Source organism: Saccopteryx bilineata, chromosome X, assembly GCF_036850765.1.
Source record: "Saccopteryx bilineata isolate mSacBil1 chromosome X, mSacBil1_pri_phased_curated, whole genome shotgun sequence".
Taxonomy (NCBI): Eukaryota; Metazoa; Chordata; class Mammalia; order Chiroptera; family Emballonuridae; genus Saccopteryx; species Saccopteryx bilineata.
In genome coordinates this window covers 76,213,720-76,230,694 of record NC_089502.1, presented here as the reverse complement: position 1 = coordinate 76,230,694, position 16,975 = coordinate 76,213,720, and the positions used below count along the sequence as shown (strand labels likewise).

The 16,975-nt window shown below is 49.2% G+C and overlaps 1 protein-coding gene and 1 pseudogene across 6 annotated transcripts in view; both read right to left on the bottom strand.

The window, feature by feature from the left end:
* Positions 1-8,876: 8,876 nt before the first annotated feature.
* On the bottom strand, positions 8,877-8,977 carry LOC136317973 (U6 spliceosomal RNA; annotated as a pseudogene).
* A 2,116-nt stretch (positions 8,978-11,093) lies between these two features.
* The window catches only part of DLG3 (discs large MAGUK scaffold protein 3), a 61,244-nt gene continuing 55,362 nt past the window's right edge, over positions 11,094-16,975 (bottom strand). For all 6 annotated transcript variants that reach the window (XM_066248662.1, XM_066248663.1, XM_066248661.1 and 3 more), the window contains 6 exons: positions 16,418-16,468; positions 15,748-15,849; positions 15,087-15,259; positions 14,651-14,760; positions 14,234-14,325; positions 11,094-13,276 (listed from right to left, as the gene is read on the bottom strand). In XM_066248662.1, the coding sequence (XP_066104759.1) occupies positions 13,170-13,276; positions 14,234-14,325; positions 14,651-14,760; positions 15,087-15,259; positions 15,748-15,849; positions 16,418-16,468 (635 nt within the window). In that variant the 3' untranslated portion in view covers positions 11,094-13,169. The remainder of the gene's footprint in view (positions 13,277-14,233; positions 14,326-14,650; positions 14,761-15,086; positions 15,260-15,747; positions 15,850-16,417; positions 16,469-16,975) is intronic.

Genomic DNA, 16,975 nt, shown 5'->3' with positions numbered 1-16,975 from the left:
CTCGGATGAGTCAGTGGCTTTGGGAGCCCTGAATGAAAAGGGAAGTGTTTTCCTACTGTGTATATTTCTCGCCCGCCGGGTGCAAAATAGGATTAAAGCTAATGGCCCACCAGTTCTTGGCTCCGTTGTTTCATTACCATCTGTCGGAATCAAATGCAAACTTGCATGGGCCAGGCGGCTGTGATGGTGGCTGCGGCTACTGGCTTTACCCGTCCCAGCACTGGAATCTTTTTAATCGAGAATGGTAATTTAGTGCCTAAGATCTAGGTGTTAGATGGTACTCATTGTTCTGGAGTACTGTTGTTTCTAGGTCTTCTCAATGGACAGAAGTAGGAAATACATGTATGTACATATACATGGTATATGTGTAGATACACATATATCAGACCAAGATTATTACTGACACTCCATTTTCAATCTAATACCAGAAGATTTATGCTAGCCTTTCTCCCTTTCCATATTTGCAACTCTCTTCAAACATTGGGAAACTTTGATCCTATTAACCTCAAACATTCATTTATTTGCTCAATCTCTCTGTGTTTTTTTTTATTGTTTGTTTGCTTGTTTTTACAAGGACAGAGAGAGGGATAGATAGGGACAGACAGACAGGAACGGAGAGAGATGAGAAGCATCAATCATCAGTTTTTCGTTGCGACACCTTAGTTGTTCATTGATTGCTTTCTCATATGTGCCATGACCGCGGGCCTTCAGCAGACTGAGTAACCCCTTGTTCAAGCCAGCGACCTTGGGTCCAAGCTAGTGAGCTTTTTGCTCAAGCCAGACGAGCTCATGCTCAAGCTGGCAACCTCAGAGTCTCGAACCTGGGTCCTTCCACATCCCAGTCTGATGCTCTAGCCACTGCACCACCACCTGGTCAGGCTGTTTGTTCTTAGTGAGAGACACACAAAGAGGGACGACAGACAGGAAGGGGGAGAGATGAGAAGTCACCTCGTAGTTGTGGTACCTTAGTTGCTCATTGATTGCTTTCTCATATGTGCCTTGACCAGAAGGCTACAGCAGACCGAGTGACCCCTTGCTCAAGCCAGCAACCTTGGGCTCAAGCTGGGGGGCTAGCAATGTTGCTCCATCTTTGTTGTCTGACAACATTACCCTTTCATTTTCCATTTTCTGCCTCGTAGTACCATTGGAAGTCTTTTTACATGTGTTTTGAAAACAAATTTTGATTAAAACAAATCTGCCACATACAGACTTTAAGACCTCTTTGATTTGCTTCTTGATGCAAACAAAACTGAAATCAGCATCTCTTCTTATTTGTTGAATGAGCTCATCTGGAGCCAGGACCTCCTGATTAGGGTTGCAGCAGCTCTGTGTACTGTTTTCTGTTCTTAACTGCCCTTCTTCCCACCTGCTTAATGTCTCCTCATCAAAGAACTCTGTGTCTTCATCCTCAATTCCTTTAGATAACTTTCCTTTCAGTTCTCCATTAAAACACCTCATGATTAAATGATCAGAATTTAGTTTCTGAGTCTTTCAATCCTTTGGGGAGAGTAGTCAAATAGAAAGTGCAAGAAAACTAACAATTAATATATCCCTACTAAGCGCTAAGCAATTTGCATGTGCTGTCTCATCTAAGTGTCTTAACAAACCCCGAAAGTAGGTGGTGTCATTCTATTGTTCCTTCCTTCCCTTCTTCTTTCTCCCTCCCTCCTTTGTCAGTCCTGTGGGAAACCGAAGCTCAGAGAATTTAAGGAACTTAAACAAGGTCACTCAGCTGGCAAATGTCAGAGCCATGGTTTAAAGCTAGATATGAAGGGATTAAGAAATACAAAGAGTGAGGCCCTGGCTGGTGGGCCAGTGGTAGAGCATCAGCCCAGCATGTGGAAGTCCCAGGTTCAATTCCTGGCCAGGGCACACAGTAGAAGCACCCATCTGCTTCTCCACGCTTCCCCCTCTCCTTCCTCTCCGTCTCTCTCTTCCCCTCCCCCAGCCAAGGCTCCATTGGAGCAAAGTTGGCCCAGGTGCTCAGGAGCTAGAATGGCTCCAGCTGCAAAGGAGCAACACCCCAGATGGGCAGAGCATTGCCCCCTGGTGGGCATGCCGGGTGAATCCCAGTCAGGTGCATGCAGGAGTCTGTCTGCCTCTCTGCTTCTAACTTCGGAAAAATACCCCCCCCCCAAAAAGAAGTACAAAATGATAGTTACAAAATCGTCATGTGGATGACAAGTACAGCATACAGAGTACAGTCGATAGTCTAATAACTACGTGTGGTGCCGGGGGCACTGGAAATGCTGAGGGGTCACTTTGTAAAGTACATGGTTATCTCACTATGTTGTCCACCTAAAGCTAACGCAAAATAATAGTGAATTTCAACTTTAACTGAAAAATAAAAAATAAAGCTAGATTTATTCAACCCCCACTCTTTCTTTGCTCTCATGCTATGTTCATTTTTGCTAAACCATTTGAAGTCTGCTTTCTTGAATTCTAGGGCAAAATCCCTTATGTCCAGCCTCATGATCTCAGAAACTCAGAGCTAATACGATTGCTCTTCAAGTTTCCACTTCACCAATCGGCTCTTCATTATTGGCCAGAATTGGGTCATGGAGAACAGAAAGTTTCTCTTGTTTACTTTCTTAGAGGCAATAATGTCAGCAAGACAAGTAAAGAATTTCTAAATGTTTTTCTTTTAGGCAAATGAAAGTGATAGCAACCCGGACAGAGTCCTCACTGCTGCTAGATCCTCCCTGTGCTGGTTTTGTGTTATCTGCACCAGGACACAGCTTCCGTGTCCCCCTCTTGTGGAGGGTGCTGTATGATGTAATTACACTTTATTCCTCTTGTTTCTTTCTCCTTTTCTTTTCTTTTCTTTTTACTTATTGATTTTTTAAAAGATTTTATTTATTCACTTTAGACAGACAACAAGGGAGAAGGGAGAGAGGGAGAAGGAAGGAGGAGCAAGAAGCATGCACTTCCATATGTGCCATGATTAGGCAAGCCCAGGGTTTCGAACTGGCAACTTTAGCATTCCAGGTCATCGTTTTATCCACTGCGCCCCTACAGGTTAGGTCTCTTTCTCCTTTTCACTTCACTAAAACTCTGCAGAGGGCTCTGTCTTCATGTTTGGGGATTTCTATGCATATAGCACAATGTCGCCTTCGTTCACAAGAGCATCTTTCTTCTTCATAATGTGCCTTTCCTGATGCCAGATTCTAGTTCTAAGTCTCATTCCTCCCAGGATTTTTTTAAGCTTTCTTTTTTAAAATTTTCTTTATTTGTTTTGAGAGAGAGAAGGGGGGAGGAGCAGGAAACATCAATTCCCATATATATCTTGACCAGGCTAGCACGGGGTTTTGAACCAGTGACCTCGGCGTTCAAGTTCAACACTTTATCCACTGTGCCACCACAGGTGAGGTTCATTCCTCCCAGTTTTAATGATCCCTTTGGCTGATGTTTATTACCTTGAGCTAAGATTTTGAGTTTACTTCATAATATTAGGTTGAACAAAATGAAGTTGCCGTTTTCTTTGGTTAAAAACAGTTGAGTATTGGCAATTTCGTATGGTTCAACCCAGTGCATATGCTGTGCATTGATGCGGAAACAGCTTGAGCCAAAGTTCTATTTCTGATGCTGAGTGGGCACGTCTTTCTCTGCTGGTCTTGTTGTCTTATCTGATTATACCCATAGTAACTGGTTTTAGAATATTATCAAGGCACTTTCCCCCTTTCCCCTCCATTTTCAATTTAAAGTTCTCTGTATCAGATCAGCAAGGCTCTGGGTAAACACATTTTCCCCAATTATCATAAAGAACTTTGGTCCCTAGCCAAGAGCCTGGCAATCCAATATTTAAAACTATGGTCCAAACAAAAAAAAAAAGTCCTACTCAAAAGTCTCATCTGTACAGGCAGCCATTTTATCTTCCATGTATTATTTTCTATTCCAAATTACCAGCTTTCTTTCATAAGAAGAAAACACCACCTGGTCCCCCGAGTCCTTGAAATTTCTGCCCACAAATTCATATCCTTGGAGATGATTTCGCATATCTGGCAGAAGGGTAGCCCATCCCTGCCGAGGGACACCTGCTAGTATAAGAGGTAGAGAAAGGCAGAAATAGGCAGCTTTTGTTTGGTTTGACATGACTCTCTGTTAAACTGCAATGAAAATACAGGATCAAAGGAAGCGTTCATATTACTTCTGCGGACTGATGGCCCTTATGCATTGTCAGTCAGGAAGCCATCAACCGTACATTCATCTATTCGTGCACCTGTTTGTTCCTTCGCTCATTCATTCATTCGTCTGTCCATTCAGTCAATGAATAACTGGATTTAGACCCAGATTCTACCCTCAAAGAGATTACAGTCTTATAAAGGAAGGTGCTAGGTTTACACTTATTGAATTAGAGTGATTGCAATATTGAACACAGAGCATGAATGTTAGAAAAGTGGAGGGGGTGATGAATTCCAAAGCAGGGGGATCAGGAGATGCTGCGTGGAGAAGGTTGAACTGGACTTTAAGGAAGTATAGGATTTGGACATAAGGGATCAGGGGAAGGGTATTCTAGGCCAAAAATAATAATAACAACAGCAAGGCAGAGGCACATAGTCTTTGTGGACAGGAACAGTGAATGGTCCCATTAACTTGCAGATAGAGTACTTGAAGGGGAGTAGTGGGGGAAACTGAGAAAGGTTGGTGGGAACCGGATTACAGAGGAGCTCAGATATCTGGCCAAGGAGTTTGGACTTCATTCCTTAAGGCACTGGAGGAATATGAGCTGGGAAGTGGTACATTAGAGGCAGACTCCGGGAACATTATTCTGGACAACCGTAGGTCAACGGGCTTGGAGAAGGGAGTGTGCAGAGAAAAGATCAATTTGGAGGCTGTTATAATTTCCATATTTCACCCTTTTCTAAAGCTCCACATTTTAATTCACAGGACTTATCAGTTTGTATATATAGATTTATTTGTGTAGTTATCTGTTTAATGGCTGACTATCTCTGCAACAGTGGGCTCTATAGGGGCAGAAATCTGTTTTGCTCACTAGTACATCCCCAGGGGCTGACACACAGAATAAGATGTTTGTTTGTTGAGTGAATGGACGTAATGAAGAGCTGGACTAGGGGCAGCAGCGGGGAAAGCAGTGATGTTGAAACGAGGATGACTGCAGAGAGATCATCCGAGACAGAGCAAAGGTTCCTGTCTGGCTGGGGAGATGTTTTTCACTGTCAAGTGTGGCGGCGAGGTTGACGAGTCTGAGGTCTGTGAAAGTATAAAATCTGGGGACTTGGAAGCCACGCTGACCTCTGAGAGCACAGTTTTAGTGGAGTAGTTTAGCGCAGAGCCAGACGGCAAAGAAATGCTGAGGGGGGGACTGGGAGCTGGAGGAGGCAGCATAGTATCAAGGCGCACACCCTGCAGCCAGGCCACCTGGGGTCAAAGTCCTTGCTCTTCCACTCAGCAGTACAGCGTGGCTAAGCTACTTACCTCAGTTTCTTCATTTCTAAAGTATCTGTGACAACAGTTCTCTAGCAGGAAAGTGTAAAAGAGTCAACACACGCAAAGCTTGGAGAGTGATCACCTGAGCGGTGGCTCCAGGCATGTGGGACCATCCCCCGTTTGTCTCGTTTTCCACTCTTCTCCTCATCACAGTCATGACCCTGCGTTTTATTCCCCTTTACCTTCTCTATGGTTTCCTATCCCTTTTCTAGAATGAGCCGATTCAACCCCAGGAGCCCGTTTTCCCCTTTGACCTTTTTTTTTATTTTATTTTATTTTAGTTTAGTTTAGTTTTTTTTTTTTTTTAATTTTTAAAATTTATTCATTTTAGAGGAGAAAGAGAGAGAGAGAGAAAGAGGGGAGGAGCAGGAAGCATCAACTCCCATATGTGCCTTGACCAGGCAAGCCCAGGGTTTCCAACCGGCGACTTCAGCATTTCCAGGTTGACGCTTTATCCACTGCGCCACCACAGGTCAGGCTCCACTTTGACCTTTTTAGGATCTCTTTACCTTTATGTCGTGATTTAGTTTGTCTTTTTTTTTTTTTTTTCTTTTCTTTTCATCTTTCCCCTTACCCTGCTTAGGTTTATCTCTGATAAACCAGAACAGAGAGGTACTTCATCCACGTTTTTACTTCCTCAAGAAAAGTTGCAAGTCGAAAACCTTCCATTGCATTTAAGGAACACAGACTGAGAGAGAAGGCTGGTGTGCCCCCTGCAGGGCGCCAGGCCAGCTGCCTGCGCACCCCTCGGTCGGTGTGCGCACTGCCACTGCTCTTCCGCGGCCTGCTGCCCTCAGATTCATCCTGCTGGCAACTTCTATTTGCCACACAGGGCACCTGAACTCTCTTTCTGCGGCAGCTGGTGGCACATTTGGCACGTCCACTCCGTATTTCCCAAGCACGCCTTCCTTGTCCTACTGTAAGCTTTCAGAATCAGTACCCTTTATTTCAACTTCTTCTATTTTTTTAAAAGAGACAGAGAGAGAAAGAGAGAAAGGGGTGAAGAAGCAGGAAACATCAACTCGTACTAGTTGCTTCCCATATGTGGGCAAGGCTGGGGTTTCAAACCAGCACCATCGGCATTTCAGGTCAACGCTCTATCCACTGCATCACCACAGGCCAGACAACAGTTTCTTTCATTTCTAAGTTGTCCTAGAATTCTACCCCTCTGCCTAACTGAACCCATCCCCAGGATGCATGTAAATGTTTCATTGCATGTAAACTTCCTGTGCTCATGTGCCCTGTCCTCTGACAGCTGTATTTAAGCCTCCTATGCTACTAGCATCAATGTTTATTGGCTTTTGTGAATTGAAAATTTGTGAAAGGCACGAACTGTCTTGGGTGGTGGTCAGCACAGTACATGTCCTTGACAATTCTAGTTTATCCTCATGAATGGGAGAAGCCTTCAACATCGTCTGTGCAACTTCCTTATGCTTTATATTAAGACCGTGAAGTCCAGAAAGGAAAAGGTCATTCATCTGGCGTGTATTTGCTCTGAGGGACATAAAGACACTGGATGCCGTCCCAGCCTTGTAGAGCTTTTAATCTAGTTGAAGAGGTACTGTGTGGATAAATAGCTACCACGCAAGGAAGAACAGGTCAGTATGAGCTGCTAGAGTGGTGCAAAAGGGAACGGAATGACCAGTGACATCATAGAAAATGACATTTGAGCTGGAACAAGAGGCTTGGACGCAGGTGAAAACACAAGTACCCTGAACAAGAAGATTAGAGTCAGTGGAGGGACATAAATACTTCCCTCTTCCACTCATCCACCACACCAAGCTGATCCACTGATTTTTGTGGGTTTTTTTTTTTTTTTTTTTGTACTTTTCTGAAGTTGGAAATGGGGAGGCAGTCAGACAAACTCCCACATGCGCCCGACTGGGATCCACCCGACATGCCCACCAGGGGGTGATGCTCTGCCCATCTGGGGCGATGCTCTGTTGCAACCAGAGCCATTCTAGCACCTGAGGCAGAGGCCATAGAGCCACCCCCAGCGCCCGGGCCAACTTTGCTCCAACGGAGCCTCGGCTGCAGGAGGGGAAGAGAGAGACAGAGAGGAAGGAGAGGGGGAGGGGTGGAGAAGCAGATGGGCGCTTCTCCTGTGTGCCCTGGCCGGGAATCGAATCCGGGACTCCTGCATACCATGCTGACGCTCTACCAGTGAGCCAACCGGCCAGGGCCCTGTGGGTTTTGTGTGTGTGTGTGTGTGTGTGTGTGTGAGAGAGAGAGAGAGAGAGAGACAGACAGAGAGAGAGACAGAGAGACAGAAAGGGAGAGAGATGAGAAGCATCAACTTGTAGTGTGGCACTTTCTAATGTTCAGTGATTGCTTTCTCATATGTGTCTTGACCAGGGGCACCAGCTGACTCAGTGACCCCTTACTCAAGCCAGCAACCTTGGGCTTCAAGCCAGCGATCTTTGGGCTCAAACAAGCGACCATGGGGTCATGTCTATGATCCCACGCTCAAGCCAGTGACCCCTCGCTCAAGCTGATGAGTCTCCGCTCAAGCCGGATGAACCTGCACTCAAGCCGTTGACCTCGGGGTTTCAAACATGGGTTCTCTGCGTCTCAGGCTGATGCTCTCTCCACTGCGCCACCACCTGGTCAGGTGAAGGGAGAGCACTTTAGATCGTGAATTCTGTCCGCTATGTGGAGGATAACTTGTGGACACAGGAGGGCCAGTGAGAAGATCCTCTTGCACAGGCAGGTCTGAATCTTTCTCAGACCATCCCCTTTTAGTCTTTCAAAGTGTGTTGTACACACTTCTGGTTAGAGTGCCGTGGACGGGAGGGGGAGGGCATGCAGGTAGCTCATACGGCTGAATTAGGAAGCTACCAGTGGGTGTCACACTGACACTGGCACAGCTCTGCAGGGGAGTCCTGCTGGGATCAGGGCTTGAGACCCACACCGCATCTGCTGGGTAGGAAGCGAGCTGCACAGGGGCCAGTTCTGCTAGCTCTGGGCAGCAATGGGGGAAGAATGAGGTCTCCGAGGAAGGTGGATTTTGAGCTTCAGAAAGTTAGTTATGATAATAAAATGTCTGAGAGGTGACAAGGAACTGACTGAATGAATAAAAGGATTAATGGTATCAAGGCCATTAAATCCTAAGTGGGAACAAGGCCTAAGGGGAAAACGGGGGGAAACAGAGCCTGACCGAGTACCGCCAACAGCAAGAAGGCTGGCCAGGCAGCTGGTGCGCCTAAGCCCAGCCTGCTCGCCGGGGGTTCTCGACAGAGCTCCTGCCTCTCTGGACACCCACTCGGCCCATTTCTATGAGGATTTCTGACATCTTGGGCTTCTAGTGTTGGCACCAGGCAAGCACTGTCCTTGAGGAAAGGGCTCCATTGCTTTCAGTACCAACCCCTCTGCTGGAGCCCAGTGTCCCTTTTCAACCACAACTTTTAAAAAAATTTTTATTGCATTGAAAAAATATGGAATGCTTCACAAATTTGTGTCATCCTTGCACAAGGGCCATGCTGATTTTCTCTGTACTGTTCTTTTTTGTGTCTATGCTGCCGAAGCGAGCACAACCACACCCTTTCTCGCCATATCCTCTTCACAGGCCCACTACCATTCTGCACCCATATTAGGTTCATCCTTAAGCACAACTTCTCCACTTGTTTGTGGTTAAGATTTTGCTTTCATTAGCTACTTTTTTTTTAATTATTTTTTTAAATTTTTTTTTTTTTTTTACAGGGAGAGAGAGTCAGATAGAGGGATAGACAGGGACAGACAGGAACAGAGAGAGATGAGAAGCATCAATCATCAGTTTTTCGTTGCGACACCATAGTTGTTCATTGATTACTTTCTCATATGTGCCATGACCATGGGCCTTCAGCAGACTGAGTAACCCCCCGCTCGAGCCAGCGACCTTGGGTCCATGGTAGTGAGCTTTTTGCTCAAGCCAGATGAGCCCGCGCTCAAGCTGGCAACCCCAGGGTCTCGAATCTGGCTCCTTCCGCATCCCAGTCCGACGCTCTATCCACTGCACCACCACCTGGTCAGGCGCTACTTTTTTTTAATGTATTTTTCTGAAGTAAGAAGCAGGGAGGCAGAGAGATAGACTCCTGCATGTGCACAACAGGGATCCACCTGGCATGCCCACCAGGGGGTGATGCTCTGCCCATCTGGGATGTTGCTCTGTTGCAACCAGAGCCATTCTAGCACCTGAGGTGGAGGCCATGGAGCCGTCCTCAGCACCTGGGCCAACTTTTCTCCAGTGGAGCCTTGGCTGTGGGAGGGGAAGAGAGACAGAGAGGAAGGAGAGGGGGAGGGGTGGAGAAGCAGATGGGCGCTTCTGTGTGCCCTGGCCGGGAATCAAACCCAGGACTTCCACACGCTGGGCTGATGCTCTACCACTGAGCCAGCCTGCCAGGGATTAGCTCTTTTTATTCTTTTTAGATTATTTATTGGTTTTTAGAGAGAGGAGGAGGAGCAGGAAGCATCAACCCATAGTACGTAGTTAATTCCCGTTTGTGCCTTGACCAGGTAAGCCCAGGGTTTTGAATAGGCGACCTCAGTGTCCCAGGTCAACCATCTTTCCCCTGTGCCACCACAGGTCAGGCCTCATTAGCTACTTCCTAGAAGCACTTTTTCACCTTAAGTTGGTCATTTGTACCTGAACAGATATTTTATGTAGTCATGAGTATCAGCCCGCGAACACTGTAATTGAAGGTCTGTTATAGATGCAGAGACAGAGGGGCCATGAGGTGCCATCAGCAGCAGAGTCAGGGAGACCCCAGAGCTAACCCGTGTGGAGACAGGGCTTCATCATCAGGTTGCAGCAGAGCCCAGGGGCAGACAGGGCTATCTCCCTTCAATGTCCCAAGTTGCTGGGGGTGAATTTTCTTCAGCAGCACCTCCTCAAGAAGGGACAGCACTTTGAAGTATCAACACAGTGTAGCTACAGGCCTGCTCTTTCTCCCCTTTGCACGTAGGAACAGGATTCCCATGGACCCCACAGAGCACTTTGGGGGCTCCCCTCTTGTTAGGTTGCTTTCAGCCAATGAGAACGTATGGAAGGACACATCCTGCAAACTGTAAGACACCAAACTGGTAAGGCTCATCCTCAGTGCGGTCAGCCCACACACGTCAGGTACACTCATTCAGTCAGCATCGCTCCTGACCTCAAGACAGTACTTCCTCAGGCTTCGCCCCACCAGCTGCAGTGACGTCGACTGTGTCACAAACACATGATCTAAGCACTCCTCTGTTCGGAGACCTGTACGGATGACTGCCACTCTGCACCACATGCTGGTATATTGCCCAGTTCTCTGCCCTAACCTGGCCTGTACTTTCTCTAACAAACCTCTCTGAGGCAGTACGCTTTTCCCATCCTGTGCACCTTTGGGGAAAAGGTTAGCATTTTGCTACCAAGGATGTGGGGGTCCCATTCCCAGACCTGGGTGATGCTATCTGAAGTACCGTTTTGGGGTCTGGGGTGGAAGGCTGATAATGTAACTTTCACAGAGGACCCACCATGACCACAGGGGTCCAGAACCATCCGGAGGAACACCTGACTCAGTCAGTTACTGATCACTAAGTAGAGAAGCTTTTGGCCCCCAAAGGTTTGAGACTTTTTCCCCCCGTCAGTGACCCACCCCTCCCTTCCCAATGACTTCAAGAAGGTCGCTGAGCCACAGTTCATTGCAACTATCATTTATTAAAAAATATATGTCTCCTTGGAAGGAACACTGGTAAACCAACAAGTGTCATGCTTACTTTGAATCTTTGCTTTTCTTCCCTGGGAGGGGTCAAGGGTTGAGCATTGTTCACACTTCTATCACTTAACAGCCGAGAAAGCAATGCTCCCTGCTCCCCTCCTCTCCAGTCAAAACTGGCCATCTCGTTTCCCCGCTATGCCTTCAACCCAGTGCATGGCCTGCCTAGAGCTGCGGCCCTTCCTTCACCCTGTCTGGGCCCCGCTCTTCACAGTTACCCTCGTTCTGCTGCTAGGAGAACTGTCACCAATTTCCTAAATTTGGCTGGGAGCACTCCAAGTGTCTTCAACATGGTGTCACTCATACTTCTCATTACACTCTGGCCTAGGAAACAACAGACTCAAACCTAAGGGGCCAAGGACATCTACACAGTCTTCTCCCATGTCATGCCTCCAGTGTGGAGGTGACAGAGGCACGGTGGCTTCAAGGACCACAGTGGAGTGGGGCCTAAGCCACGCGTGTTGCCTGCATTTGTGGTCAAAGACACACTCCCTGACCACAGTCACCGCTGTCAGACTGTGGAAAGGGGCCGCAGGGTTCACATCTCACTGGCATGTCAGTCTCCGGTCCACAGCCGACCCAACAGCGCAGAAGTCTCTGTCCTCCTCGAAGGAGCACTAAGCTGCCTGCTGTAATGGGGGCCAGGCTGAGGCATATGAAACAGGTGCAAAAAAAAAATCAAACTTCTTGGTACATGGCAGGCCAAGCACAGTGCTGTCCCACTGTCCCAGCACAGAACTGGAAGGCAGGTGACTCCTGTCCATGTTGCTAGGCGCTGTGGAGGGGCCTCAGCTGAGCCCAGTGCGGCCCAGGCAGGTGAGGGAAGGGCCAGATGCAGTGCAGAGCCCAGACCCAGTCTCCAGGTCTCACCAGCCCCCTGCCCCTCCTGCGGACTCGGAGGCCCAGTCCGGTTCACCGACTCCACCACGAGGCCCAGCAAATCGACATCACGAGCCTTTAGAACACTGTCCAACTGGATTCTACACATTCACTTAAATAGTAAAAGTAAAATTTGGAATAATGAAAAGGCTGATACAGTAGCACAACATGATTTTGGTTTAACAGCAGCTTAAAAATGAACAAAAAGGAAATCTCTCATGCAGACACATCAGGTGGCATAAAACAACGGGCAATTTAACACAGAGCATCGCTCGCCATTCCCGCTCTCTGGCCGCAGCGAGGGTGGCCATTGCCTGGTGGCCATTGCCTTGCCTGCCGGCCCCCTGTGTCCCTTCCCAGAGGCCCCTGGCAGCCCCTCCGGCTCTCCAGAAAGCAACTGAGCGCTCACTCACTACCACTTTCAGTCCCTCCCCAACCAGGTGGGAATATAAGATGCCATCTGATTGCAATATGAAAATTAAAGCATTTCTCTAGGAACACAGTACCATTGATGAAGTCTCCATAGATTTTCTAGTCCAAAGGTGTGATATATATATATATATATATTATATGAGAGTGTATAATATATATATATATAATAATTTCTATATATTTTAAATTACATATATATATATCTGTATATAAATAAGATACTTTCTGTCGCTGTGACTTCGCACCGACCAAGGCCGCGTGACAGCAGCAGAGATAGGCGGAGCTGCGCAGGGTGCCCCTCACGTGGCGCACTGAGCTCGCTCCGAAGCCGTGCCGCTGGCCAGACTCGATCCTTCCGTCAGTCCTCCTCTCTTCGCTTCCGTTTGAGTTTCATGAAAACAATGACTCTGATGGGTTTGCACCTGTGCTGGCGCTTGGGAAAGGTCCATGCAGGAACGGGCACAGTCACATGATGAGTGAGATGGCATCATCCCCCCGAAATCAATGCAAACAAAACGAAAATATTAAAAAACAGAACAGGACTAGAAAACTCAATTTTTCTGACATCTAAAAAAGGGGACAAGAACAGTAGTCATTTGTTCTCCCCGTAGGGATAGGAATGAAGAGGGAGGAGGGAAGAGGGGCTTGATTTCTTCTGTTCACAAGAGAAAGGGTGGCAGGGCTTCTTCAGAGTTTCTCAGGCGACGGGACCCAAATGTAGTGCCCAGACTGGTCCTCAATGATTTGCTTTATCTTGTTATAAATCTCTTCCAGTGAGTCACCCTGTACAATGGCTAAAGTGAAGAGGAAAAGAGAATTATTACTGAAGTCCACAGCACCCCCCACAGCCCAGCACTGCGGCCCATCCCAAGCAGCCTACAGCTCGGCCCGGCATGCGGCGTGCACGCCTGCAGGGACCGGGTCCCCAGCTGCCTGTGCACTGTGGCAGCACGGGAACTGGCAGGCGCTCCGAGCCCGGGGCTTGACGTCAATGTGCTGAGACAGTGATGCTAAGTAGCAATGAATAGGAAAATGTGTTGCTCACAAAACTTTTAGTGAACACCCATTAGATGCCAGACCTTGCAGCACATGTTGCCCTTGGCCACAGGGAGGCCAGCAGCTGACACTTCTCAAGCAGCCAGAACCAGATTACTGAGGAAATCCTGGTTATCCAGAGAAGGAGCTGGAAGTCACCATTTCTGGCAAGAGCCAGTGCTCCTGGGGCCGTCACATCTGCTCTCTTTCAGAGGTCAGCCCCACGCACAAGGACACAGACGTTCACAGTAAAGGGGGCTCCCAAACCGAAGGAGTAAGAAGACAGTTATGGATGCTGTCCCAGTTCACCCAGGGGCACCCCAGCCAGAGCTGACCCTGTACCAACCTGCACATCCATGTCAACTGTGCACCACACAGACATGCTGCCAACCTCTGAGGAGATGACCTCTGTGGCACACGTACACACACCAAGGAGTCATCCTGAACACAAACATTTGCCCAGCACCTAGCACATGTGAGGCCAAGTATTGGAAGTGGGGGCGGATACAGTAACAGAGGGAGCCTGTCCTGGAGCACGCACATGGGGACAGAAAGAATAGAATGATCTGAGGCGGCATGAGCACACCACTCCAGACAGACACGACCTCAGAGGCGCCCACAAACTCCGTGAAAGGTGTCCCAACCTTGTGGGGACCCTTCTGGGGCAGCTGTCAGCTGGGCCCACGTGGCACGGCCTGGACAGCTGTGGTTCTCACCTGTGAAGTACTCTCCGAATTCCTGCTCCAGTTTCATGGCTTTGTCAAAGATCTTGTTTGCTTGCTCGTACGTCTGCCGTCGGTTCATTTCCCTGCCACACACAAAAAAAGAAAAGTAGTGCTGAGGCAGAGTCTGAGTGCCAAGCAACAGAAACGGCTCCCTAGCTCCTTGAAAATCTGCTCAGTGGCCCTTTGAGAGCAGCACGGCCCAGGGCTCCATGTCTGCTCAAATGTTCCCTGGCTAACAGCGCCCCAGGAACATGTGCGGGGTGCTCACAGTGGGAGCCCCGGGCCCTGGGCTGGGCACAGACCCCATGTCTCCGCAGCAGCACCCAGCAGCCCAGCCAATCACTTCGCCTTCTGGTCCTTTCCCCAGCCCTCGCCTCGCCTCGGGCGGGAGTCTCAGCATACACTTACATAAGAGCTTCAATGGACTTGGGCTTGATGAAAACAGCAATGGGGTAAAGTTGTGATTGCTGCAGTCTCTTGATTGCATTGCCTGAAACGTCCAAGATGCAGTGCTTGCCCTGGAAAAGAAACAACTCGCATCAGCCCATTCGCTCCCTGTCAACCTAAGCACCTACCCAGTGGCAACCCCAACATCCCCGTGGGAACGAACCCAGAGATGCTCCTACTACCCAGAAATGGCCGTGTCTACAGGGGTTTCCATATTCAGGCAAGTGACACTCTGGGGTGAGCTGCATGGAAGAGACATGCAAGGCAGGCATGGCTTTGGTCAGCAGTGCCACCCGGTGGGCCTGGGAGGACGAAGATCCTGCCGGAACTCCGGCAGGAACATGTCTGTGTTCCCTCTGAGCGTGATCTATTCAGCAGGGCCGTCTGCTGTCCTTACCCTCTCAGCGACTGCCCGCACCGACTGGATGCTGGTCCCATAGAGATTGTCGTTGAACTGGCCTGCCTCAATGAACTTGTTGTCCTGGATGTCCTTCTCCATCTGTTCTCGCGATACCACAAAGTGGTAGTCCTGGCCGTCCACCTCATTCTCACGGCGCGGCCGGGTCGTATCTGGAGGAAGAATGGAAACACTGTGCAGCCCAAGGACGATGACTCCTGCCCCAAGCCAAAGGGCAACAGGCTCCTCTCTGGCCTGGGTGCTGAGGCCGTTCCAACAGCTAAATGAGCGGGGAAGGCAGATGGAAAGAAGTCTGTTTTGCCTACTTTTCTAATCTCAGGTCTCACACAAGGGGCTATTTACGTTAGCTTCAACTGGACCACACAGCTGGGGTTTCCTGAACCAAGGTGCTACAGCAGCCCGCACCTGGCCTGGGCTCCCACTGGTCCTATCATTCCTGACCATCAGCACTCAAACGTCTCTCCAAGGGCGTGAGCAGGCCGCTCTGACCTCACAGTCCTCCTAACCCCATCAGCTTAGGGGGGGTCTACTGCTTCCTGACCTCTTCTAGGTATTAGAGCATCCTGCTCCCAGGGCACACATCAGAGCAACAAATTGCAGAGCACCAATCTCCCAGACCCATGCCTTCCTGGGCTCTTACGTGGCACACAGGATCCAAATTTATGCGGGAACTCTGAGATCAGGTCATCGTTGATTCTGTCCTTCATTGGGCCCAGGACGATCACAGGCCTGGCATAGTGAACTGGGGAGAGAGCCATAGAGAAAGTGAGCAAGCCCCCCACTGGACGGCCTATTCTACCTGAGAGTCTGCCCAGAACACCGAGGCTCAGGGCGCCCACTCAGACAGGGCACAGTGTCCACAGCCATTAGCTGGCTTTTAACTACAAAGACATCAAAGAACCTTTACTTTGAGAATATCTAAGTCCCAGGCAATTCTGAAAACTGAAGCAGCTCCCCCGCCAACAGATTCAGGAGAAATCGCCACGTGGGCCCCAGAAGCCAAGCAGGTCCTTTCAGATCCGCCACTGAAGGGAGCTGACCAGGACCTCCCTTTTAGCAGCGGCCACAGCCACTGAAATCACCCTCGGCCATCCCTGTCAATCTGTCCTCGTCTGAGGAAGACACCCTGGGAGCGAGCACAGGCGGGGTGGGGGGCGCACTCCGCGAGGCCACCCAGGCTCTGACAGCGGCAACCAGGGGAGGACAGCGGGCTAGGCTCCCCCACGCCCTTCCCGCCACCGCCCAGCACTGCGCAGGGCCCCAGGACCGCAAGACAGGCTGGATGGCAGGACTCTCAAAAAAGGGCTTACTTTCTTGCCGAGTCACTGGTTCATACGACAAAATAGCATCCTCTTGTCCTTCTGCAACACAAAGGAGACATGTTAGCACTTCCCAACCTGCCTGTGTGTGTCCTGGTCTTCCTGCAACATTTACCTCACGCCCATTTGTGTGGGAGAACAGCCCCGTCAAGTCGTGCCTGCTCACCCCTGCCCTGGGGGCCTGTTTCCAACTGGCAAAAGAGGACAGGAAGCCCTCCCCGGCCCGGGACAGGAGTCAGGGTCCTCTTGTTCAGCATAAGGTAGCTGAGCAAAGGGTCATGACCCAGAAATCACGAAGCCTGCACCGAAACCACCCCAATTTTTGAGGAACTGCGGTTAGAGGTAACAGTCAACTGTGCTCAGCTGCCCCCCTGCTCTGGTAAGAATCACAGGGAAAGTTCAACTGGAGGAGGCACACCACCTAACTTTGGCCTCTGAAGGGTCTACCCGTCTCCCCTTCACTGGAAGAAGCATCCAGAAAAGTAGCACAGGGCTGGGCTAAGATCCCTAGTGCCCTTTAAGAGCAATGCTGAGATCTGCTCTCCCCTC